Raw genomic sequence first — 27,063 nt, forward strand, 5'->3', positions numbered from 1 at the left:
ATATTACTATTTTGATGACTTGCCCCTACTATTGGTGCATCCAAACTGTTCTAGATACACTCATCTTGTGTGATTGTCATCATTGAACTGTAATTGGCTACTACTGTTATTTTCCTCCGCCTATGATATAACTTTCCTTTAGATTCTAGCGCTGTAAGCAGTGAAGGCGCAAGCGCGGACTCTTGCTGGGGGCTATCACTTATATATTTTTTTATTTTACTGAGATATGTGCAATATTAGGTGATTTATTTTGATATATCCACTCTATTAGCGATCTCTGTATGGAGGAGGCGACATGTGATTGCGCAGGCGCTTACTTTCATTAAAAACTACTACTCGTTTTTCGATCATAAACAGACAAGCGCAATGCTGGATTATTTATCTTGTCATAATACTAGCGATCGTTGTCTTCTACAAATATTATCTTAGTATCACTAGTGTATTTGAATTGCCCTTTATTTACTTTTGCTGTGCGATCGCTTTTTTTGCACTGCACAGTATGCCGTGTATTCGATTCTCTTGTCACCATGACTACTCCCCTCTCCTTTGTGACGTATTTCTATGTTGTGAGGAGGTGGTATGTGACTGCGCAGGCGCTGACCATTGCTGGAGATATGTGTCAGGCATTACACCTGGCGAATAATCTTACTGCGCAGGCGTCAATTGCTTTGAGATCGGCGCGTCCAATACACTTTCGGGGTCTACCTGATTTTGTCTCTATGCACGTGTGATGTTTACGTGCTCCCATATTACTCTCCGAGGACTTGCTGTCGCTTCTGAAGGCATGTGTGTAATGAGGTAACACTGCAGCTGCAATCTATTTATTTGCTAATTTGTGGAATACTTATATAGGATATGTTCTGGGTGTAACCACTTGCCCCTGACGAAGCCTCCTTGGTGTGGTGACACGCGTCGGGCATTTCCACAAGATCCCCCTGTAATCGATATGCCTAGTTGACTATATTCAGCTTCCACCTGGAGGGATTGGTGTTTGCAATATTCATGCGGTTTTTTGCATGTACATCTTTGGTGATTATTGCATCTTGCATTCAGTGCTATGGTTCTTCCTCCCTCCCTGTGATTCCCTATAGGATTTCATACAGTGATTGTATCTATTGGGGCATATTTATGATTGCACGTTTACACTTTATATTATCTTGTTGGTGACTAGTGAATGGGTATTTCTCTATTATTTTTTCCTAAATGGAGTTGATTTATTATGCCCATATTTAACTATTTATAAGTATTGAGCTATTATTGTTGACTCTTACATGTATTGTTCTACTCTAATATCTCTCTGCGATGTGAACCAACATTTATTATTTGTGTACATTATCTGTTTCTCTCTGGGGGAATTTTCTAGCCTTATTTAGGGCTAGCAGGGTTTACTGTCATATCTATGACTTTTTAAATGTTTTTAATGGGTTATATCCTTTTTTGTATCCAATAAAATGATTTTGTTTATTTAGGTGATCCTGGCTTCAGTCTGTAGCTTCTCTCTTTTTTTCTTAGCGATATCGCTATGTGTGATACTTACCTCCGACCGGCTCCCCCGCTGTCTGTCGCTGATCGCGCGAGATCGCGCAGCTCCATTTCTCATCGGGCGCTTCCTGCTGGGCTTCATGCTGGCGCCGACGAGTGACGCGTGGACACGGACAGGAGGACATCAGGATCGCCTCATCTGAAAGGTAAGTAATGACCGCTGTATCGCTGCTGCATCGCTGTGAGATCTGCCTGTTTGGCAGCTCACTAGCGACCATTTAGCGATGCAACAGCGATCCTGACCGGGTCGTATCGTGGTCGGGATCGCTGGTGCATCGCTAAATGTAAAGGGGCCTTAAGGTCATGCCCTTAGGTGTAACAAACCAGATGTATAATTATGTGCTTAAATGTAAAACACTGGGCAAAACTGTCACTGAAAAGACCTGGGTGTATGGGTGGACGACAAACTCACATTTAGTGGCCAGTGTCAGGCAGATGCTGGAAAGGCAAATAAAATAATGGGATGCATTAAAAGAGGCATTGATGCTCATGAGGACAACATAATTTTACCTCTATACAAGTCACTAGTGCGACCACACTTAGAATACTGTGTACAGTTCTAGTCTCCGGTGTATAAGAAAGACATAGCTGAACTGGAGCGGGTGCAGAGAAGAGCGACCAAGGTTATTAGGGAACTAGGGAGTCTGCAATACCAAGATAGGTTATAACACTTGGGGTTATTTAGGGAGTGTCAGGACCAGGCCCAAGGGAGATAGAACCACAACAGCTTGACCCAAAGGGGCAACTCAGGGCAATACAGGGGATATACGGGGAGGTACAGAGAGGAGAACGGGGACCTCCATAATGCAAAAGGTGTAACACAGAAAGGAGAATTGCAGAGAAGAAGCGGGATCAGATGAACCGGGAGCTAGTGAGAGCTTGATACTGCAAGAGAGAGAGAGAACAGAACAGAATGAGGTTGGTACGTAGGAGACCGATCCTGGAGTAAGAAAAACAGCAGTGGTTACACAAAAGGCACAAAAGACACAAAGACCAAAAAATAGAGGACAGCGGGAGACACAGGAGACAAACGGACTAGCCAGAGAGCTAGGGGCCTGAAGACAAAGGAAGGTGCCAGGCGCAAAGACGCTGGCGCTAGCCACACAGATAATCAGGCGCCTTACCAGTTCAGAGGCCAAGCAGAAATACCCGGTGGGTGCCGCCATGACAGAGCAGAGTCACTGGGTCAAGACCTCCCAGCGACACCCAAGGCAGATGGAGCCCGGCCGCGCATGCGCGTACCGCCGACCCGCCGAGACCCTGAGAAGACAGCCGAGGGGTGGCGCGGGACATAATCTGTGATGCACTGAGAGGTGGGGGAGCGCAGATGAGTACCTGCAAGCGTGACAGTACCCCCTCCCTTACAACCCCTCATTTTAAGGCTGGCGAGGAATCTCCTCATGATACGAGGAGCATTGATGTTCTCTTGGGGCTCCAACAATCTCTCCTCAGGACCAAAGCCCTTCCAATCAATCAGGAAAAAAGTCCTCCCCTTAACTCTTTTCATAGCTAGTATATCCTTTATATTGACGATATCATCAGAACTGCTTGGTTGAGAGGAGGGAGATGAATGAAAGCAATTAAACACCGCGGGTTTGAGGAGCGACACATGGATAGCATTGGTGATTTCCAGAGAGGCAGGTAACTTTAATTTATTTGCCACATCAATGATGCGACTCAAAATTTCAAAAGGACCAATGTAGCGTGGGCCCAACTTATGGGAGGGAATCTTAAGCCTGATATATCTTGAAGATAGCCAGACCTTATCGCCCGGAAAATACGGAGGGGAGTCCAGACGTTTTTTGTTGGCGTACCTCTTCATTCTGACGCTAGCTTTTTCAAGTGTCCACTTAGTCTCCTCCCAAATTTTAGAGAATTCCAAATACAGGGAGTCCGCTGCCAATACACCCAAGGCAGGGGAAACAGGAAGAGGGATACCGGGATGCTGCCCAAAGACAACAAAAAAGGGAGATTTGGGAGAGGATTCACTGGGGTGGTTGTTATAGGCGAACTCTGCCCAGGGAAGAAGAGTGACCCAATTGTTCTGGTGAGCATTAGAGAAATGTCAAAGGTGGGATGTTAGAACTTGATTGACTTGCTCCACCTGACCGTTGGACTGAGGGTGACTGCTGAGAAGAAGTCCAGGGTTACCATCATTAATCCGCATAGAGCTCTCCAAAAACGGGAGGTGAATTGAACCCCTCGGTCCGACACAATATGTTGCGGGAATCCGTGAAGTCGAAAGATATGGTGCAGGAAAATCTTTGCCAACTCGGGGGCAGAAGGCAGCCCTGGCAACGGAATTTTAGAAAAACGATCCATGACCACCAGGATAACGGTACAGTTCGAGGAACAAGGGAGATCGGTGATAAAATCCATAGCAATATGGCTCCAAGGAACTGATGGCACAGGCAGCCGATGCAGGAGTCCTGAAGGTAGCTGCATTGGTATCGTGTTCCTGGCACAGGACGAACAGGAAGAAGTGAATTCCAAGACGTCTTGGCGAAGAGATTGCCACCAATAATGTCGAGAAATAAGAGAGAGAGTATTTTTGGCTCCGGCATGTCCGGCAAGTTTGGAGGAATGTCCCCAACGCAATACTCTCACTCTGTCACGCGCTGACACAAAGGTTTTGCCTGGTGGTGGGGTAATTATATTTTGAGGGGCCATGGTGACAATCCTAGCCGGACAGATGATGTGTGCTGGCTTCTCCTTTATGTCCACCGGCTGGAAGGGCCTCGATAGAGTATCAGCCTTAATGTTCTTATTACCAGGTCAAAAATGAAGCTCAAAGTCAAAACATCCGATGAACAAGGACCATCTGGCTTGCCAAGGATTAAGCTTTTGGGCTGACTGTACGTAGGCCAAATTCTTGTTGTCGGTAAATATAACAAAAGGATGAACGGCACTCTCAAGGATATAACGCCACTCCTCCAAAGACAACTTTATGGACAGCAGTTCTCTGTCTCCAATGGAGTAATTGTCTTTGGAGGAGGAAAATTCTTTAGAGAAGAATCCGCAGGTGACTAACCTCCTGGAAGTGGACTTTTGCAAGAGCACTGCTCCTGTACCGACAGAAGAAGCGTCGACCTCGAAGATGAAAGGCTTATTGACATCAGGTCTGTGGAACACGGAGGCAGTACCAAATTCTTGTTTCAGAGTCTGGAAGGCATTTTCAGCCTCAGTGGACCAAAGATTGGAGTTAGCCCCTTTGCGAACAAGGGCGAATATTGGTTTAGCTAAAGAAGAGAAATGAGGGATAAACTGCCTATAATAGTTGACAAAGCCAAGGAAACATTGGATTGCCTGTACTTCGAGGAGATGTGGCCATTTGAGAATGGCGGAGCCTTGCATAGGCCGAACGGCATGACTAAATACTCATAATGACCGTTATGTGTGTTGAAAGCGGTCTTCCACTCATCCCCAGCGCGAATTCAAACCAGATTATAGGCTCCACGAAGGTCAAGTCTGGTGAATATTCACGCTCCTCTCAGGCGGTCAAAGAGCTCTGGGATAAGCAGCCACGGGTATTTGTTTTTGACCATAATGTTGTTCAGGCCTGTGTAGTCAATACATGGACGAAGGGAGCCATCCTTCTTCTTTACAAAGAAGAAGCCAACGCCAGCAGGGGAGGAAGACTTCCGAATGAAGCCTCTAGCCAGATTTTCCTGAACATACTCTGACACGGCTTGAGTCTCTGCAGGTGAGAGTGAATAGATTTTGCCTCTAGGAGGAACGGCACTAGGGACGAGGTCAATGGGGCAGTCGTAGGGTCAGTGTGGAGGAAGGTTCTCAGCATCCTTATTGTCGAAGACATCCGCGAAAGAACCATAAACGGAGTGCAGAAACGGGGACAGAAAAGGAAAGAGGAACACCTACGAGATGCACCGGCAGCAAACACCGTCCCCGGCAGGACCCTTCCCAGCACAGTATGCTACCATTATGCCAATCCAAGGTGGGCTCATGAGTCCGCAACCAAGGAAGGCCGAGAAGAACCGGGTTAGAGATGCCAGCTAAAACATAGAAAGCAATCCTCTCTTTGTGCAGAGCTCCCACCTGAAGCTCCACCTCCTGCATAACCTGTGTAATAGTCTCCTGCAAGGGTTTGCCATCCATGGATGCGAGTGTCCGAGGATTTTTTAAGGTCCTCACAGGAACAGAAAATGTAATAACCTCCTCAAGCCTAATAAAGTTCCCCGAATCTACGTAGGCTGCCACCGAATAACGTTTACTACCGACATGCAGTAAGACGGACAGAGTTAGGGGTAGAAAGGAATCACAAACACCTAGGAAGGCCTCTCTTACCTTACCTACACTACCGTTCAAAAGTTTGGGGTCACCCAGACATTTTTGTATTTTCCATGAAAACTCATGCTTTTATTAATCAAATTAGTTGCCAAATGAATTTAAAATCTAGTCCAGACATTGACAATGTTCGAAGAAAAGATTTCTATTTGAAATAATAATTTTCTCCTTCAAACTTTGCTTTCGTCAAAGAATGCTCGCTTTGCAGCAATTACAGCATTGCAGATCTTTGGCATTCTAGCAGTTAATTTGCTGAGGTAATCAGGAAAAATTTCACCCCATGCTTCCAGAAGCCCCTCCCACAAGTTGGTTTGGCTTGATGGGCACTTTTTGCATACCATACAGTCAAGCTGCACCCACAACAGCTCAATGGGGTTGAGATCTGGTGACTGCACAGGACACTGCATGACAAATAGAATACCAGCTGCATGCTTCTTCCCTAAATAATTCTTGCATAATTTGGAGGTGTGCTTTGGGTCATTGTCCTGTTGTAGGATGAAATTGGCTCCAATCAAGCGCTGTCCACAGGGTATGGGAAAATGGAGTGATAGCCTTCCTTATTCAAAATCCCTTTTACCTTGTACAAATCTCCCACTTTACCAGCACCAAAGCAACCCCAGACCATCACATTACCTCCACCATGCTTGACAGATGGCGTCAGGTACTATTCCAGAATCTTTTCAGTTGTTCTGCGTCTCACAAATGTTCTTCTGTGTGATCCAAACACCTCAACCTAGGATTCGACTGTCAATAACACTTTTTACCAATCTTCCTTTGTCCAATGTCTGTGTTCTTTTGCCCATATTAATCTTTTCCTTTTATTAGCCAACTTTTCATTTTTTTTGCCACTCTGCCCTGAAGGCCAGTATCCCGGAGTCTCCTCTTCACTGTTGACGTTGACACTGGCATTTTGCGTGTACTATTTAATGAAGCTGCCAGTTGAGGACCTGTGGGGTGTCGATTTCTCAAACTACAGACTCTAGTGTATTTGTCTTCTTGCTCAGTTGTGCAGCGGGGCCTCCCACTTCTCTTTCTACTCTGGTTAGAGCCAGTTTGTGCTCTCCTCTGAATGGAGTAGTACACACCGTAGTAGGAAATCTTCAGTTTCTTGGCAATTACTCTCATGGAATAGCCTTCATTTCTAAGAACTAGAATAGACTGTCGAGTTTCACATGAAAGTTTTCTTTTTCTGGCCATTTTGAGAGTTTAATGGAACCAGCAAATGTAATGCTCCATATTCTCAACTAGCTAAAAGGAAGGTCAGGTTTATAGCTTCTCTAATAAGTCAAACTGTTTTCAGCTGTGATAACATACTTGCATAACATACTAGCCTTCTTACACAGTTAGCAAACACAAAGTACCATAAGAACACTGGAGTGATGGTTGTTGAAAATGGGCCTCTATACACCTGTGAAGATATTGCATTACAAACCAGACGTTTGCAGCTAGAATACTCATTTACCACATTAACAATGTATAGAGTGTATTTCTGAATCATTTAATTACATTTTAAAAACTGTGCTTTTCTTTCAAAACTAAGGAAATTTCTAAGTGACCCTAAACTTTTGAATGGTAGTATAGGTGAAGGAGCTTTCTGGATGTTCAGGACAGGCTCGGAACAAGTGGGACGCACTCCCGCAATAGAAACAAAGACCCTGAGCGCGTCTTTCCTTACGACATTGTTTTGACTACTTAAGTTGATCCACTTGCATTGGCTCAGGTGCAGGGGCTGAAGAAGACGTCTTGGGTCTGGGCTGGGTGGCCTACGAGTGGACGGAGGAAGATGAGGAAGTCTTCTCTCCCGAACCGTCTCATGAGTGCACTCCTGGAAGCGAAGATCAATACGAGTAAGATATTAAATCTTCTAAGGCAGTTGGAGTGTCACTTCCCCCCAACTCATCCTTAATTTGCCCCGAAAGACCTCGCCAGAAGGCTCCCACCAGTGCTTTGTTATTCCAACCCAAATCAGAACATGGTACGAAAATGAATGGCGTATTGGCCCACAGTTAGAAACCCCTGGTGAAGGTTAAAGAGGGACTCTGTAGTAGAGGCTAGCTGGCCCGGCTCATCGAATACTTGGCGAAAGGTCTCCAGGAAGGTCGACAGCTGGGAGATCATGGGATCATCACGCTCCCAGAGAGGGTTAACCCATACTATAGCTTCCCCCTCCAGAAACCATGAACGCCACATTGGCCCAATCAGTGGGGTATTACAGAGGCAGAAGCTCGAAATGTAAACTGCACTGATTCAAAAAACCCTGACACAGTTTGGGGTCGCCATTGTACCAGGGTGGTTTACCCAAATGTGGAGGAGGGTGGGGAGCCAAAGCTTGTGCAGAAGTCGAGACGGCCGACTGCAAGGATAGCAAACTGTCATCCACCGAGTCCATATAACTAAGAATGTGAGCCTGGGTGTCCCGCTACTGAGCCAGCTCCTGTTGGAGACTAGCCAGTTGAGAGGTGTTCCCCGGATCGGAGGTCTGCAGCAGGGACAGTCGGGAGTCCATGGACTTCATAAAAGACATAATACAAGCTCTTTTTGGGCAGCCGAGGCAGCAGCGGGGTCCATGGCCTGATTATACTGTTATACTGTAAAGGTTTTGTGAAAACCCGAGAGTGGACCATCTGGGTCATGATTACAGAGCCCCACAGGGGAGAGAAAGCAAGGTGAGACCAGGCCCTATACAGGGAGTGTCAGGAGCAGGCCCAAGGGAGATAGAACCACAACAGCTCAAACCAAAGGGGCAACTCAGGGCAATACAGGGGATATACATGGAGGTATAGAGAGGAGAACAGGGAACTCCGTAACGCGAAGGGTGTAAAACAGAAAGGGGATTTGCAGAGATGAAGCAGAATCAGATGAACCCGGAGCTAGTGAGAGCTTGATACTGCAAGAGAGAGAGCAGAACAGAATAAGGATGGTATGTAGGAGACCAATCCTGGAGTAAGAAAACCAGCAGTGGTTACACAAAAGGCACAAAAGACACAAAGACCAAAAAATAGAGGACACAGGAGACAAATGGACTAGCCAGAGAGCTAGGGGCTTGAAGACAAAGGAAGCCACCAGGTGCAGAGACTCTGGTGCTAGCCACACAGGTAATCAGGGGCCTTACCAGTTCAGAGGCCGAGCAGAAATACTCGATGGGTACTGCCATGACAGGGCGGAGCCACTGGGGCAAGACCTCTCAGCGATACCCGAGTCAGAAGGATCGTGGCCGCGCATGCTCGGACCGTCAACCCGCCGAGACCCCGAGAAGACAGCCGAGGGGCGGCGCGGGACACAATCTGCGATACGCTGAGAGGCGGGGGAGCGCAGATGAGTACCCGCAGGCGTGACATGTCTGCCTGATCTAAAGGCTGTTTGTTTTCTGTTTTGCTTCCGGGTTTATGAAATAATAAACCCACATGAACTTTTAAAGGAACAAGCCCCCTGTTTTCCTGCCATCACTTGCAAATGAGTAAAACCCCTACAGTTTCTATTGTTAGCCCAACTTTTTCTCTTATACAACAGTTCACATTGTGTCTAAGTTAAGTTTCTTCCTAGAATGAGTTTTTGATGAGTTTAAGATGCTATGTATTTAATTGGTGCAAAAAAATTCAGCATATTACAGTTTCAACAAAGTGAATGTGATCTATAGAAATCTCATGAACCGTGTGCTTTTTTTATGCTGTGTAAACTGACCTGTGGTGCATGTTTGAAGTTTGCAACATGTCAATTTCTTTTCCAAGAATATTGAGTTTTATTGGAGGATTTTCACCATAGAATTGTAATAGATGTGGAAAATCTGGAGGAAAAAATTGATACTCATTTTTAGTGTGTCCCTGCTGCGGAAAAGCACTAAACATACATGTAAGCCATACATGACTGTTGAAATAAAGTTTTATCAAAGTCAGATGCCAGCAAGTGTCAAAAGAAAAGCATCTTTGTTTAAAACATGATATACCAAAAAGAGGAAAAAGCCTCAGTGTCAAAAAAGTGATAAAACACAAGTAAACAAAATTCACTCTAAAATAAAGTTGAAAAAAAGGCAAGTAACCTATTTTCACAAATAGTTGCATCAAATACTCGTCATTGGAATGTTGCCTTATTTTTAACTAATAGGGATTAGTGAACACGATCTGTAAAGTCCAGTACTGTACACCAAACACAGACTTATAACAGGATGTCCGGTATGCTGTTCGAATTTGGATGCCTAATAAAGTTTGTTGACAGGCTGCAGCACAGCCAATGAACAAGCTTTTGGAGCCATCACAACCATGCCAAATATTCACATGGCTGTGATTTGCCAGCACATCAGGTGATCCGGCCTGTATAAATGTGGGATCACGAGTGCTGCCACCATTTTACTGTGATTAGTGTAGGGACATGAAGCAACTGGAATGAGAGAGAGTGTTAAATTGAAATAGGGTATGCACTCTGCAAAAAAGCTGCTGTGTGTACTCTGCTCATTTCTTAGTGGGAGAACTGTGCCAAAAAACAACTGTGCGTACTCTGCACCCATATATGGGGGAATGCTGTGCCAAAAAGCCACTGTGTGTACTCTGCACCCATATCTGTAGGAATACTATGCCAAAATTCCTGTGTGTACTCTGCACCCATGTCTGTGGGAGCACTCTTCCAAAAAACCACTGTGTGTACTCTGCACCCCTGCCTGTGGGAGTACTGTGCCTTTAATACGCCTTGTGTACTCTGCAACCCCGCCTGTGGGAGTGTTGTGCCAAAAAAAGTTATGTGTACTCTGCATCTAGATCTGTGGGTGTAGAGAGACAAAAACCCAATGTGTGTACTCTGCATCAGCACCTGTAGGATTACTGTGCCAAAAAGTCGCTGTGTGCACTCTGTACCCAAATCTGTGGGAGTACTGTGCCAAAAACCATGCAGAATGGGACCCATATAAATGTTCCAAACATAATGGGACCCATATAATGCTCCATGCAGAATGGGCCCCATATAATTCTCCATACAGTATATGATGGGCCCCATATAATGCTCCATATATAATGGGCCCCATATATTGCTCCATATATAATAGGCCCTAGATAATGCTTCAGTACATGATGGGTCCCATATCATGCTCCATACTGTACATAATGGGCCCCATATATTGCTCCAAACATTAAAAAAATAAAATGAAATGCTTACCTCTCCTCACTGGCCGCAGGTCAGGATTCCTCAGCATTGCAATCTTCCGGTTCACTGCACTGCGACTGTTCAAGCAGAGGGCACACAGTAGTGATGTCATTGCGCCCTCTGACCTGAAACATCACAGAGTCAGAAAATGCAAAAGATGCAGCAGCAGAGGAATGGGGAGAGGTAAGTATTGCAAGTACCGGGGCCCTGAGCTAGCGGAGGGTGCACTTGTGAGTGCTGGCACCGGGCCCCCCATAGCGTGATGGTGTCCTCAACGGCGATTGGGCCACCCCACCTGCCCAGGGCCTCGGCCCTTGCCTGGGTGTTGACATCGGCCCTGAGTGTGTGCATAAATATAGTATGCAATGTACATATAACAGGTGGAACTGATAGTACATGGATAGTACATAGAGAATGGAAATCTGGGATTATTTACAATTGAAGGTGAATCGTGACTCCTTCCATGTGAGGGGTACTGAATGCAGGAGTCCAATTAGTAGAAATAAAACAATGGAAAAGCTACTGGGGTGGCACAAATAAAGCGTGCCTAGCGATATGCCAAACACAAAGGCAAAGTCTATCATGGGTGTGCACTGCGGTATAAAACCAGTATGCCTCGACTGGTGCCATTACTAGCGCGTATCTTCCTGGTTTTGGCATGTGACTCATAGAATCTCATAGATTGTAAGCTTACGAGCAGGGCCCTCATTCCTCTTGGTATCTGTTATGATCTATGTGATTATTGTTATGCTGTAATGTCTATCGTCTGTACATGTCCCCTCTGAAATGTAAAGTGCTGTGGAATATGTCGGCGCTATAGAAATAACATTTATTATTATTATTATTATTATTATAGTGGCTCAACAATACAGTGGCCTAGTGGAGACCAAACACCAGTGCAATTCGGAATTTTTTTCCTTCATCAAGATATAATCCTCAGTTGCTGCTGATCACCTATTAACCATTGAAGAACTAAAAAAGAACAGAAACATACAATTAAATATAACTACTTTATTACAAGATATAAAATATTAATTACATCCATGTTAAATGTAATTTTATCCAGAATAAGCCAAAATTATTTGCCACCTTGACATCCACAAAGTTTGCTGTGGAACCACAATTAATAAAGGCATTAAGTCACACAATTTTTTCTAGATATGATAAAGAACCAGGAAGCAATCATTTTCCAGATACTGTGCACCTAGGTGGACATTCACAGAGGCTCTGGCATTTTTCTGGCTGTGGCTGTCTTTGACAGAAGTTTATCCAATGTCCGGACTCTCCACAGTTGTTACCAAGATTCAGATTTTGTTTCTTGATCCCTTGCTGTTGGAGGAGATCCATTATTGTGTTGAACTGAATCAGGATGAATATTAAGAATCCTAATCTCTTTAAAAGGTATAAGCAGAGCGATTGGCTACAATCTGTTGAAAGAAAAGTTCAAAGTCTTATGTCGAGTTTCTAAAGAACGCTTGTTGTCTTTTTGTTTGTTAACTTTAAAGAAGAAGAAACGTAGTTGTAATCATAGATGGGTTCTACAATAATAAAAAGAGAAGCATAAAATACTCAAACTGTTCTGCAGAAGAAAGATGGGCCTGGAGCCTTTGTAAATATGCTGCTACTTGAACTTTACAAAGATAAGCTCATCAAACACTTGTGTTTCATAGACCTCACTGTGTCTGTTGTGTTTGCTTTAAAAACAAACCGCATCTGGCCAAACTGACAGCTTTGTATGAAGACAATAGCAGCGCAGCTTCATTCTTTTTCATAAAGAAAGCAAATCATATGGCAATGAAATCTCAGGAATAGATTTGACTTGTCTTAACAGGATAATGCATCAGTCTGCTGAAACATTAGACAGCTTCCTTAGGGTATGTGCAGATGATCCGGAACTGGCAGCGCTTTGGACGCAGAGCATGTTCGCTGCGTTCATGGCGCTGCCGCCTATTGAACGCAGGTGAATCCGCATGTGGTCACTGAACTGTGCGGATTCACCGCATCCACAATACATTGTATGGGGGAAATCTCTTGCGGAGACTAATGTCTTCGCAAGAGAAATTGACGTGCTGCGGTCTGGAGAGACGCTCCACATGTCCATCTCATAAGGTGCGCCGCGGGCGTCTCTGGACGCATAGTGGACATGGAATTTCTTAAAATCCTATCCACTATGCTCTAACATCTGGACGCTGCGGGTTGGACGCTGCACAAGTACGCAGCGTCCAACCCGCAGCGTTTACTGATCGTCTGCACATACCCTTACACAAAGCTTTACCTTTTACAATTCGTAAGAAAACACTTGCAAGAAAAAGAAATTACTTTTTAGTCTGTATGCATTCCAAGGAATGCAGTTACATCCAGAAGTAGGTTGAGATTTAATTTATAGAGGACCTTTTGATGTATTTTTTTCATTTAATCTGAGTAGCTGCTCCATTGATTCTGAAACTATTTTTCCTTATATTTTGGGCTCTTATGGTCTAAAGTTATGCCCCCTGGAAATAAAGATACAAATTTTCCCTTCAACCAACTGTGCATTTGCCACAAAACTTCTCTGTGGGCATTTTCTTTTTCTATTTTGACACTGGCCAATGCGATAAAAGCCCAGTTGGTTGAAGGGAAAATTTGCATCTTTATTAATTGGGGACTGGGGATATAACTTTGGAGCCATGGAGGACATGTACAAAAGAAAAAAACTGTTCCAGGATCAGTGAAGTAGCACCTAGTTTGTAAAATTGTCATTTTTTTTTTCTTTTTCCATAGAAGGAGAGGTATGGTATATTGCACTAAAGTTAATGATTCTGGGGAAAAAATAGCTTTTTAAAAAAAATGGGAAGACCTTAGAAAAGTTTTTATCTGTGACTACTACTTGATAAGTTAGTACAAAATGTGACCATATTTAAGTGGAGACAGTAGACACATTTAGCTAGAGATAAGTGGATCACAGAAAATTCAAATTTGCCTGTTCGCACAGATTTTCCTGGGAAATTCAATTATCAGAAAGGTTATTCTGCACGAATTTAATGTCCTTTATTATACTTTGGGGTTTTCCAGACCACAGATCATGATACATATAAGATGTAAAAAAAAGAGTAATGGTTTTGGCAAAGAGAACATGTGTTCTGCAGTGCATCATTTTGCGTGTATATGACTACTGGTTGCGGACACTCAGTTGCAGTGTCTACAACGTACGAGTGTCCACCTCCAGTAGGCGTACACGCTCAAAAATGATGTGTGGCAGAACTCATTTTGTCAGTCGACAACATTATAGTCTATGGCCCCATCGGTGCATACTTTTGAGTCCCGTTTTGCGGGAAGTTCAAACATAAGCCTTGATGGGGCCACTGAACGGGTGCCAGAAGACAATGTGATAGCACCCTTACACTCACTTTGCTTTCTCCTTTGGCCACCTCTTCTGCCTCCTGCCCACTGTCCGGTCTCCTACCAGATGTTCATTCTTGGCTGGGGCTTCCGGCCATCAGCAGATACCAGAGTTAATTATGCATGCACAGTTAACTCTGGGGCCTGCTGGAAATATGATGATACAGAAGATACAGTTTTGTATATGCTAGTGGTGAATATTAGCTAATAAAATTGCACTCAGCAGTCTACAAAATTCACTCCTTCATTCATATTAGAGCTAGAAAGGAGAAAAAAAGAAAGGCAGCTATTGTCCAGGAGCTGCAAAGTAGGAATCATTCCTCGTAGCATGTTTCAAGCTCCTGCCCAGGAAGGTTGTGGTTCATTGCGGCAGAGATTGAATGTGATCCCTTTCTTACATCATTTCCATTGTTGTGCCTGTCAACCACAACTGTTTGAGTTGAGCGACACTTACCATTATTAGTGAAGTCTGGCTTACCATTAAGACAAGGAGTGCTTTTCTCCTTTGTTAATATTTTCATTCATTTTAGGACACCCTGATATGCAGTTCACAGCCTGATCCAAGTTTTTTTCTTATGGGAATATTTATCCCAGTAATATAGGCACAATAAGAAGTCGAGAGTGTTTATCAAGAGTGCTGAGGTTTTCAGTAGCTCATACAGTGGATGTAAAATGTCTACACATTAATGTTTACGTACCAGATTTTTGTCATGCAAAAAAATATAACAAGAAGAATTATTTCAGAAATTTTTCCACATTAATGTCACCCATAATCTGATCTAATAATAATAAATTTTATTTCTATAGCGCCGACATATTCCTCAACACTTTACATTTCAGAGGGGACTTGTACAGACAATCTATGAGGAAAAAAAGGTAGGCACGAAAGGTGGGTGGTAACAATTGCCCTGATTTTTTGGACCAGCCATAATGTTAAGTGTGCAACAGTACAGACACAGAGGGCTAATAGCTGCATAAAGCATGTGGGAACATGACACGGGGAACCTGGTTATGGTAAAACTTTTGACTGTGCCACACAGGGATATTTAGGTTAATGTGTTGAAGCGGTAGGCCAGTCTGAAAATGCGTTTTCAGGGCACGCTTAAAATTGTAGGGATTGGGGACTAATTGTATTGACCTGGGAAGTGCATTCCAAAAAATTGGCGCAGCACGTGTATAGTCTTGGAGACGGGAGTGGGAGGTTCTGATTGAGGATGCTAACCTCAGGTCATCAGCAGAACGGAGGGCATGGGTAGGGTGGTAGACTGAAACGAGGGAGATGTAGTGTGGTGCTGAGCCATGGAGAGCTTTGTGGGTGAGGGTAATAAGTTTGTACTGGATTCTAGAGTGGATGAGTAGCCAGTGTAATGACTGGCACAAGGTAGAGGCATCAGTGTAACGATTGGCGAGGAATATGATCCTGGCTGCAGCATTCAAGACAGATTGGAGGGGGGAAAGTTTGGTAAGAGGGAGACCGATTAGACGAGAGTTACAATAATCCAGACGAGAATGAATAAGAGAATCAGTAAGAGATTTGCGGAATCAAAAGTAAGAAAAGGTTGAATTCTAGAAATGTTTTTGAGATGCAGATAACAAGAGCGAGCCAGTGATCGGATGTGGGGGCAAAGGAAAGCTCGGAGTCAAGCATGACCCCAAGACAGCGGGCATGTTGCTGGGGAGTAATAGTGGAACCACACACAGAAATGGCAGTGTCTGGTATAGGTATATTAGTAGAGGGAGGAAACACAATGAGTTCAGTCTTTGACAGGTTCAGTTTCAGATATAGTGAAGACATGATGTTAGACACAGCGTTTAGACAATCGCTGGTGTTTTCTAAAAAGGCAGGCGTGATGTCAGGAGAGGAAGCATATAATTGGGTGTCATCAGCATAGAGATGGTACTGGAAACCAAATCTACTGATTGCTTGACCAATAGGGGCAGTGAACAAAGAAGAGGAGGGGACCTAGAACCGATCCTTGAGGAACCCCAACAGTAAGTGGAAGATGAGAGGAGGAGGAGCCAGCACAAATCCATTCAAAATTAAACTGAAATCATTTTCAGGGGGAAAATAATAATTAGAAAAAATAAAATAATTGGGTTGCATAACTGTGAGCCTCACTCATAGGCCGGGGTCACGAGTCTCACGTCTCAATACCCAGCACTGCTGCAGGCACTCAGGATCGGAGCGCTCAGCTGCATAGAAATACATGCAGCTGTACACTCCGGCCCGGCGGCAGTGCTGGGTATTGAGACGCGAGACTCGTGCGAGTTTCTCGCAAGTGTGACCCCGGCCTTATAATTGATTATGTTGTTGAGTTCAGAATGAGCCAATCAAATATAAACTCATGTTAAATAGTAGTTCTTTCACAGCTGTCATCATTTAAAGTGACTCTGATTAACCCAATATAAAGTTTCCATGTTCTAAGCAGGATTTTGTTGACTTTTTTAGCTGCATTTAACAGCAAAAGCTTTAGGATTGTAAATGGCTTACAACACAGCAAAGGGATTTTATTGTTGAAAGTTAAGAGAATTTTGCAAAAAACTTTACAAGGCATTACATATACTATGGAAAACTGTGAAGATGGTCTTCAAGAAGTAGCTTAAATTTAGCACAACAGTGACATTACCTAGAACTGAGCATCCCTCAAAAATTGATGAAAAGGAGAAACATTGATCCAGGAGACTACCAAGAGGCATATAGCAACATTAAAGGAGCTGCAGGAATTTCTGGCAAGTGCTGGTTGTGAACTGCATGTGACAACAATCTCCAGTATACTTCATATATATGGCCTGTGGGATGAGGTGGCAAGATGGAAGCCTTTTCTTACAAAGAAAAACATCCAAGCCCAATGTCACGGGGCAAAAAGGGAAAAAAGGATGATGTAGAACCAGGGCCCCTGAATTGCTCCTCAGGCTAAAGGGGGTGCCCTGTCTTTCCTTAACTTGGGGGTACACTTAAAGGAAGTGAGGCCCAAGTCCTCGACCTGTCCCTGTCTCCTGTTTAGCCCTGAGCTAAACTCCCAACCCCCTCCCCAGGAGGAGACACAGGCAAAAAGTGTACTACACAAAAAACCCAAAGGAAAGAAACGACAGACATGGTAAAATAAAATAAAACTTAGCTTGCTCTGCTGCAATGCTCCTAGACAGCAGAGTAGCCACTTGACAACAGCAAACAACTGAAGCACCACAGAACTCAGCTCCTAGAACTCCAGCTTGGTTGGTCTCCCAAGAGCAAGTGTATAACCAACAGTGATTTCCAGCACCTGAACTCCTTTTATGGGAAGGAGGAGATGTTACCACCTGCATAGATAATTAATCACATGCAGTTTCCCTGCAGTAACCCCGGCAGCCACCGGGGGAATATACATCAGCAGACCAACTACAGTTGTAGTAAACCCCAGCGGCCACCGGGGGCAAAAACTCATATTTGACACCCGATGGGCGAAAAGAGAAAAAGGTTTAGATGTGAGGAAATCCAGACCTGACACAGATCCAAGAAATGGATCGTGACAGTACCCCTCCCACAAGGAGGGGCCTCTGGACCCTCAACCAAGCGCCTCACCCAAAAAAAACCCTATGATGAGGACGCCTGGACACAGTAGAGTTTACCTAAATAAACACCTGTCTCTCAGGTTTATGGCAAATGTGGTTATATACATGTTCCGGAGGCGGCACACATCCCCATAGCGCCGACCTGGGGAACGAATTGTGTATGGGCATGACAGAGGGTAACTCCAGCTGGTAGGTCGCTGGGCTGAGAATGGCAGACACACGATAAGGACCGATAACTCGAGAGTTCCAGAAACCAGCAGCACACTTCCACCGGATGTGATAGCTGGACACCCATACAAACTCGTTCACACACAGGTCCAGACCTGAACGTTTATTACTAGAGTTGAGCGAAACGGGTCGAAAAAATTCAAAAGTCGCTGACTTTCGCCAAAGTCGGGTTTCATGAAACGAAACCCGACCTCAGCGTGAGGTCGGCCACGAGGCAGGCGACTTTAGCGCCAAAGTCGCCTTTCAAAACATACTTCAGCGCCCTTTTTCAGCCAATGAGGAAGAACGGACACTATGGGCAACGTGATGACATAGGCAGCGGTCCCCACCATCTTTGAGAAGGGCATGCAAGTGATTGGCCTGCTTTGGGGGGCGTCACAGGGGGTATAAAAGGGCATGCACGCCGACCGCCATCTTACTTCTGCTGATCTCAGTATAGGGAGAGATGCTGCTGCTACAGATTCTGTAGGGAGAGCGTTAGGCAGGGAAGATGAAAAAAAATAAGCTGCTGCTGCTAGCGATTTTGCCTGTACAACACACCAGTCACTGTGCAGTGCAAGGGGAGGCTATATTTTGGTGGATCAGCTCTGTTGGTTGTTAGGCTGCCTTATAAGGCTACCTGATAGCTGCATTGCTGGTTTCACACTGCTTTGCAAACTGCTTTTTTAAAGCAATCCTTTTTTTTTGTCCTGGTGAGATACTGAGCGTGCATTTTTTCACACCGTACAGCGGTGTACGCTGCTCTCTCAGTACCGTGTAACCGCTGTTATCACGGCCACAGTGAAGCTAAGGGTGTGACTCTGTAAGGATAAGTCGAGGAGTTGTTCCGTTCTTACAGACCTCCACCTTATAGTTTTGTCTGTTTTTCAAACAGTCTAGTCTATTTGCTGTTTGATTACATTCAAAATTATAGAGAGACAGTGTGTGTCAGTCCGTATACTAAAAAAACATGGGGCTTGACAATTTAACATACACCGTACAGCGGTGTACGTGCACGCTGCTCACTCAGTACCGTGTAACGGCTGTTATCACGGCCACAGTGAAGCTAAGGGTGTGACTCTGTAAGGATAAGTCGAGGAGTTGTTCCGTTCTTACAGACCTACACTCTAGGGAGATTCCAATCCTGCCCTGTCCTATATAACATTTTTCACATCTGCCAAATTCATCCAGTCATACAGCGGTGTGATATACACTGGGCCTGACACAATACATCAGTGTCCAGAAGTGTGTAAGGACATTCCATTTCTCCCGTCCTATATAACATTTTTCACACCTGCCAAATTCATCCTGTCATACAGCGGTGTGATATACACTGGGCCTGACACAATACATCAGTGTCCAGAAGTGTGTAAGGACATTACATTTCTCCCATCATATATAACATTTTTCACACCTGCCAAATTCATCCTGTCATACAGCGGTGTGATATACACTGGCCTGACACAATACATCAGTGTCCAGAAGTGTGTAAGGACAATCCATTTCTGCCGTCCTATGTCACATTTTTCACACAAGCCAAATTCAGCCTGTCATACAGCGGTGTGATATACACTGGCCTGACACAATACATCAGTGTCCAGAAGTGTGTAAGGACAATCCATTTCTGCCGTCCTATGTCACATTTTTCACACCAGCCAAATTCAGCCTGTCATACACACTGGCCTGACACAATACATCAGTGTCCAGAAGTGTGTAAGGACAATCCATTTCTGCCATCCTATGTCACATTTTTCACACCAGCCAAATTCAGCCTGTCATACAGCGGTGTGATATACATTGGGCCTCACACAATACATCAGTGTCCAGAAGTGTGTAAGGACAATCCATTTCTGCCATCCTATGTCACATTTTTCACACGAGCCAAATTCAGTCTGTCATACAGCAGTGTGATATACATTGGGCCTCACACAATACATCAGTGTCCAGAAGTGTGTAAGGACAATCCTTTTCTGCCATCCTATGTCACATTTTTCACACCAGCCTAATTCAGTCTGTCATACAGCGGTGTGATATACATTGGGCCTCACACAATACATCAGTGTCCAGAAGTGTGTAAGGACATTCCATTTCTCCCGTCATATATCACATTTTACACACCAGCCAAATTCAGCCTGTCATACAGCGGTGTGATATACACTGGCCTGACACAATACATCAGTGTCCAGAAGTGTGTAAGGACATTCCATTTCTCCCGTCATATATCACATTTTACACACCAGCCAAATTCAGCCTGTCATACAGCGGTGTGATATACACTGGCCTGACACAATACATCAGTGTCCAGAAGTGTGTAAGGACATTCCATTTCTTCCGTCATATATCACATTTTACACACCAGCCAAATTCAGCCTGTCATACAGCGGTGTGATATACACTGGCCTGACACAAAACTTCAGTGTCCAGAAGTGTGTAAGGACATTCCATTTCTCCCATCATATATCACATTTTACACACCAGCCAAATTCAGCCTGTCATACAGCGGTGTGATATACATTGGGCCTCACACAATACATCAGTGTCCAGAAGTGTGTAAGGACAATCCATTTCTCCCATCATATATCACATTTTACACACCAGCCAAATTCAGCCTGTCATACAGCGGTGAGATATACACTGGCCTGACACAATACATCAGTGTCCAGAAGTGTGTAAGGACATTCCATTTCTCCCGTCATATATCACATTTTACACACCAGCCAAATTCAGCCTGTCATACAGCGGTGTGATATACACTGGCCTGACACAATACATCAGTGTCCAGAAGTGTGTAAGGACATTCCATTTCTCCCGTCATATATCACATTTTACACACCAGCCAAATTCAGCCTGTCATACATCGGTGTGATATACACTGGCCTGACACAATACATCAGTGTCCAGAAGTGTGTAAGGACATTCCGTTTCTCCCGTCATATATCACATTTTACACACCAGCCAAATTCAGCCTGTCACACAGCGGTGTGATATACACTGGCCTGACACAATACATCAGTCCAGAAGTGTGTAAGGACATTCCATTTCTCCCGTCATATATCACATTTTACACACCAGCCAAATTCAGCCTGTCATACATCGGTGTGATATACACTGGCCTGACACAATACATCAGTGTCCAGAAGTGTGTAAGGACATTCCGTTTCTCCCGTCATATATCACATTTTACACACCAGCCAAATTCAGCCTGTCACACAGCGGTGTGATATACACTGGCCTGACACAATACATCAGTGTCCAGAAGTGTGTAAGGACATTCCATTTCTCCCGTCATATATCACATTTTACACACCAGCCAAATTCAGCCTGTCATACAGCGGTGTGATATACACTGGCCTGACACAATACATCAGTGTCCAGAAGTGTGTAAGGACATTCCGTTTCTCCCGTCATATATCACATTTTACACACCAGCCAAATTCAGCCTGTCACACAGCGGTGTGATATACACTGGCCTGACACAATACATCAGTGTCCAGAAGTGTGTAAGGACATTCCATTTCTCCCGTCATATATCACATTTTACAAACCAGCCAAATTCAGCCTGTCATACAGCGGTGTGATATACACTGGCCTGACACAATACATCAGTGTCCAGAAGTGTGTAAGGACATTCCATTTCTCCTGTCATATATCACATTTTACACACCAGCCAAATTCAGCCTGTCATACAGCGGTGTGATATACACTGGCCTGACACAATACATCAGTGTCCAGAAGTGTGTAAGGACAATCCATTTCTCCCGTCATATATCACATTTTACACACCAGCCAAATTCAGCCTGTCATACAGCAGTGTGATATACACTGGCCTGACACAATACATCAGAGTCCAGAAGTGTGTAAGAACATTCCATTTCTCCCGTCATATATCACATTTTACACACCAGCCAAATTCAGCCTGTCATACAGCGGTGTGATATACATTGGGCCTCACACAATACATCAGTGTCCAGAAGTGTGTAAGGACAATCCATTTCTGCAGTCCTATGTCACATTTTTCACACCAGCCTAATTCAGTCTGTCATACAGCGGTGTGATATACATTGGGCCTCACACAATACATCAGTGTCCAGAAGTGTGTAAGGACATTCCATTTCTCCCATCATATATCACATTTTACACACCAGCCAAATTCAGCCTGTCATACAGCGGTGTGATATACACTGGCCTGACACAATCTATCAGTGTCCAGATTTCTCCCGTCATATATCACATTTTACACACCAGCCATATTCAGCCTGTCATACAGCGGTGTGATATACACTGGCCTGACACAATACATCAGTGTCCAGAAGTGTGTGAGGACATTCCATTTCTCCCATCATATATCACATTTTACACACCAGCCAAATTCAGCCTGTCATACAGCGGTGTGATATACACTAGCCTGACACAATACATCAGTGTCCAGGACTGTGTAAGGACATTCCATTTCTCCCGTCATATATCACATTTTACGCACCAGCCAAATTCAGCCTGTCATACAGCGGTGTGATATACATTGGGCCTCACACAATACATCAGTGTCCAGAAGTGTGTAAGGACATTCCATTTCTCCCATCATATATCACATTTTACACACCAGCCAAATTCAGCCTGTCATACAGCGGTGTGATATACACTAGCCTGACACAATACATCAGTGTCCAGAAGTGTGTAAGGACATTCCATTTCTCCCGTTATATATCACATTTTACACACCATCCAAATTCAGCCTGTCATACAGCGGTGTGATATACACTGGCCTGACACAATACATCAGTGTCCAGAAGTGTGTAAGGACATTCCATTTCTCCCATCATATATCACATTTTACACACCAGCCAAATTCAGCCTGTCATACAGCGGTGTGATATACACTGGCCTGACACAATCTATCAGTGTCCAGATTTCTCCCGTCATATATCACATTTTACTGTATGTAAGGTTATCTGTAAGAAGTGCGCAAAGACCTTTAGCCGAGGGAAAAATCTGAAAAATTTGAATACCAGTTGCATGCTTAGACATTTAACCACCATGCACTTGCACGCGTGGACGGAACACCAAACCTCAAGTACCACATGTGCAAATGCTCCCAAAGAAGGTAGTCAGCAATGCTACATTGTTTCCCCCACTGTAAGCCCACCAGTTAGCACAGCAGCAAATGTTGAGGTGTCATTGCAAGGCCAAAGCTGTCAGGGAATCACAATGTTATATCAGCGAAAGACTGAATCTAGGCCATCAGAAAGAACACCAACTCCATCACCATCATCAACCCTCTCTCAGTCCACCCTGTCCACCGATAGTTCCACCATAGGCATCTCTCAAGTCCAGCTCACCCTGCCAGACACTATGAGTAGGACAAGAAAGTACTCATCCTCTCATCTGCGTACACTGGGTTTGAATGCCCACATTGCCAAACTAATCTCGTAAGAGATGATGCCCTATCGGTTGGTGGAAAGCGCAGCTTTCCTCGAACTCATGGCCTACGCAGTACCACGCTATGAACTACCCAGTCGCCACTTCTCTTCTCGCAAAGCCATCCCAGCCCTCCACCTTCATGTGAAGGACCGCATTGTCCATGCACTCAAGCAATCAATGAGTGGAAAGGTGCACCTCCCAACTGATGCATGGTCCAGTAGGCATGGTCAGGGCCGTTACGTGTCCATCACTGCGCACTGGGTTAATGTGGTGGATGCAGGGTCCACAGGGGACAGCGGTGGTGGGACAGTGCTGCCTAGCCCACGGTATAGGAAACAGTTCGCTGTAGGCGTTCGACCCTCCTCCTCCTACTCCTCTAGAAGCGAAAGCTCGTCCCCAGAGCGCAGTCGCAGCAGCACTCCATCCGCAGCTGCCAGTGTTGCACACGAGGTGTCCCCCTATTGATCAGCTAGTGGAAAGCATCAGCAGGCTGTGTTGAAGATGATGTGTTTGGGCGACAGACACACCGCGGAGGTACTGGCCGACTACTTTCAGCAACAAACTGAGTCATGGCTGGGCAGTCTACATCTTGAGGCGGGCAAGGTAGTCAGCGATAATGGCCGCAATTTTGTGGCTGCCATAGCCCTTTCAAAACTCAGACACATACCTTGCTTGGCTCACACCTTGAACCTGGTGGTGCAGTGCTTCCTCAATAATTATCCAGAGTTAACAGGCCTGCTCCAGAAGGTTCAAAAACTGTGCTCGCACATCCGCCAGTCGCCCGTACACTCCAGTCGTATGTAGAAGCTGCAGCGATTGCTACACCTTCCCAAGCACCGGCTAATTATCGACGTTGCAACAAGGTGGAACTCCACCCTGCACATGGTTGAGCGGCTGTGAGAGCAGAGGCAGGCCGTAATGCATTTGTGGGAGGATACCCGGACAGGCACTTTGAGGGCAGACATGGAGTTGACAGGTGTGCAGTGGTCAAAGCTGAAAGACCTCTGTAAAGTCCTTCAGTGTTTTGAGGAATGCACACGGCTGGTAAGCGCAGACGACGCCATCATAAGCATGAGCATCCCACTTATGCGTCTGCTCATGCAAACTTTGAATTGAAAGGAGAAATACAGGGCGCAACCACTGTGTAAATCCGTATCAAAAAACACAATAACAGAGAAAAAAGGAAGGTGCTCACCTATTGGGGTTGTGAGGAAATCACAACACCCATAAACGCATGAGAAGCAGCAGCAAATCTGCACAGGGTCCTAGGACAAATTTGCAAAAACGGCGTGAAAGTGCAATAAGGACTGCGCTTGCTTCTGGTGGAGTACAAGGTTCTTTATTCAGCCAATGCGTTTCCTGAGCCTACTGGCTCACTTCATCAGGGCAGATTACATTGAAAGATGGTGAAACATTCTTATAGAGAAAAAAATGGCGCCAATACAGGGTTAAATGACATCAGCAAAGGTCAAAGAAAAAAAAACAAAAAAAAACTCAAAAACAATGAAATTTTATTAACATAAAAACACCACAATAAAAGTGTATTAAAATGAGAAAAAATATATAAAATTATGCAAAAATAAAAATAAAACAGAGTGCTATGGATCACGGGGTAAAAAGTGGCTAAGGTTAATGAAAAAAAGGGGGGGGAGGGGTGAGACCTCAAGGAGTATTAGAACCTGGCTCATGAAGTGCAGATGTATGCTGTAAAGTGCAAGTACCAGGTATTAGTCCACTAAACCATTGGATTTAGCTCGAGTGGTTTAAGAAAGAATTTAAGAAATTATTTGTTTTATAGAAATCAAAATAACTTGAAGTGGTATTAGAACCTGACTAATAAAGTGCAAGTGCAGGTTGTAAAGTACGAGGTATTAATCCACTGAACCATTAGAATAAACAGAAGAGGTTTGAAGAACATAAAAGGAATTGTTTGTCAATTTATTTTATAGGAATCAAAATTCAAAAAAAAAAAAAAAAACAACTTCAAATGGTATTAGGACCTGGCTCATAGCAGGCTATAAGGTGCAATTACAAGGTATTAGTCCACTCGACTATAAGACTGTAATGATGTTTTTTGTATGTATTAGTACATTATACCATTAGACTTAAATGATGTTTTTTTGTAAAGAAATTGTCTTTTCATTTTATTTTGTAGAGAGAAAATCAAAATCGGACATCAGAGAAAAAACAAACAAACAAACTTTGATGATGGGGATGATTATTTAGGGGAGGAGGATGCTTCTCGTGTGTCCAGAGAAAATGTTGGCGTGGCAAGGTCTGGTACAGGGTTTGTGCGTGACTGGAGGGATGTGGATTTGCCAGAAAGTGCTCCTCCACCAAGCAGTTGCACTGCATCATTGACACCGGGAACATTGGCCCACATGTCACATTATGCCTTGCAGATCCTAAAAAGGGACCGCCGCATTGCCAAAATGATGAACGATGACGACTACTGGTTGGCCAGCATCCTGGATCCACGCTATAAAGGCAAATTCCAAAACATCATGCCACAGGAGAACCTTGACCTAATATTGGCTAACAAACAAGCTACTCTGGTAAACCGGTTGGTTGAGGCATTCCCAGCACACAGCAGCGGTGATGGTTCTCACACGAGCCGTAGGGGCCAGGGGCAGCTTGGAAGAGGTGTTCGTGGTGCACACATCAGAAGTGGCGTTGGAGACAGGGGTTTCATGACCATGTTGTGGAATGATTTTTCAAGTCCCGCTCACACGACTGGTAATACTGCATCGATGGAAAGTGACAGAAGACAGCACTTGTCAACTATGGTTACAAACTACTTTTCCTCCCATGTCGATGTTCTCCCTCACAGGTCATTCCCCTTTGACTATTGGGCCGCTAAACTGGACACCTGGCCTGAATTGGCACAATATGCACTACAGGAGCTCGCTTGCCCAGCTGCAAGTGTGCTATCGGAAAGAGTCTTCAGTGCTGCTGGATCAATCCTGACAGAAAAAAGGACCCGTCTGTCAACCCAAAATGTGGATGATCTAACCTTCATTAAAATGAACCATGCATGGGTTTCCAAGGATTTTGTCCCACCTTCCCCTGATGACACATAGGTTGCCAGAAAAATGGCTTGCTTTGGTCCTCCTCTTCCTGGGACTTGAACAATTTCACCTTTTGCATCAGCTGAATGTCCAACAACAACATATGCCACTTTCTAAAACTCCCTAACTGTGCTGCCTCCCCCCCCCCCATGGCCGGGGTCACCACCTAGCGCTCGAAACCGTGCGAGTGCCGTTGCCCTGGACAGGTGGGTAGGCCGACTCTTGGGCGCGGGCACTGGCACAGGGTCCCTCATAGTGCAATCAAGTGTCTCTGATGGTGGTGGTGCACACCCGCCGTCAGACACACCGCCGTACTATGAGGGGACCAGTGCCAGTACCGACGCCCACGAGTGTGCCCCCCTTGCTTGGGCAGGGCCCCAGCATTTGCAATCTTTACCTCTCCCTGCTCCTCCGCTGTGTAGTCTGGGCCGTCAAATCCATACTGGGCCTGACACCGTCTGAG

General features: G+C 44.7%; 1 protein-coding gene across 1 annotated transcript; it reads left to right on the top strand.

Annotated features, from left to right (window-relative positions):
- Positions 1-666: 666 nt before the first annotated feature.
- LOC141092667 (zinc finger BED domain-containing protein 6-like) lies at positions 667-27,063 on the top strand. Its single transcript, XM_073579060.1, has 2 exons — positions 667-798; positions 25,688-27,063. The coding sequence occupies exons 1-2, from the start codon at positions 731-733 to the stop codon at positions 26,610-26,612; spliced, it is 993 nt and encodes a 330-aa protein (XP_073435161.1). The 5' UTR covers positions 667-730; the 3' UTR covers positions 26,613-27,063.

Source organism: Dendrobates tinctorius, unplaced genomic scaffold (assembly GCF_039654945.1).
Source record: "Dendrobates tinctorius isolate UK_male_01 unplaced genomic scaffold, ASM3965494v1 ptg000003l, whole genome shotgun sequence".
Lineage (NCBI taxonomy): Eukaryota > Metazoa > Chordata > Amphibia > Anura > Dendrobatidae > Dendrobates > Dendrobates tinctorius.

Coding starts and splice junctions, on each gene's coding strand:
- LOC141092667 (XM_073579060.1), top strand. CDS start 731: ATGTTTACGTGCTCCCATATTACTCTCCGAGGACTTGCTGTCGCTTCT. Junction 799..25,687: donor GAAGGCATGTGTGTAATGAG/GTAACACTGCAG, acceptor TTTATTTTGTAG/AGAGAAAATCAAAATCGGAC.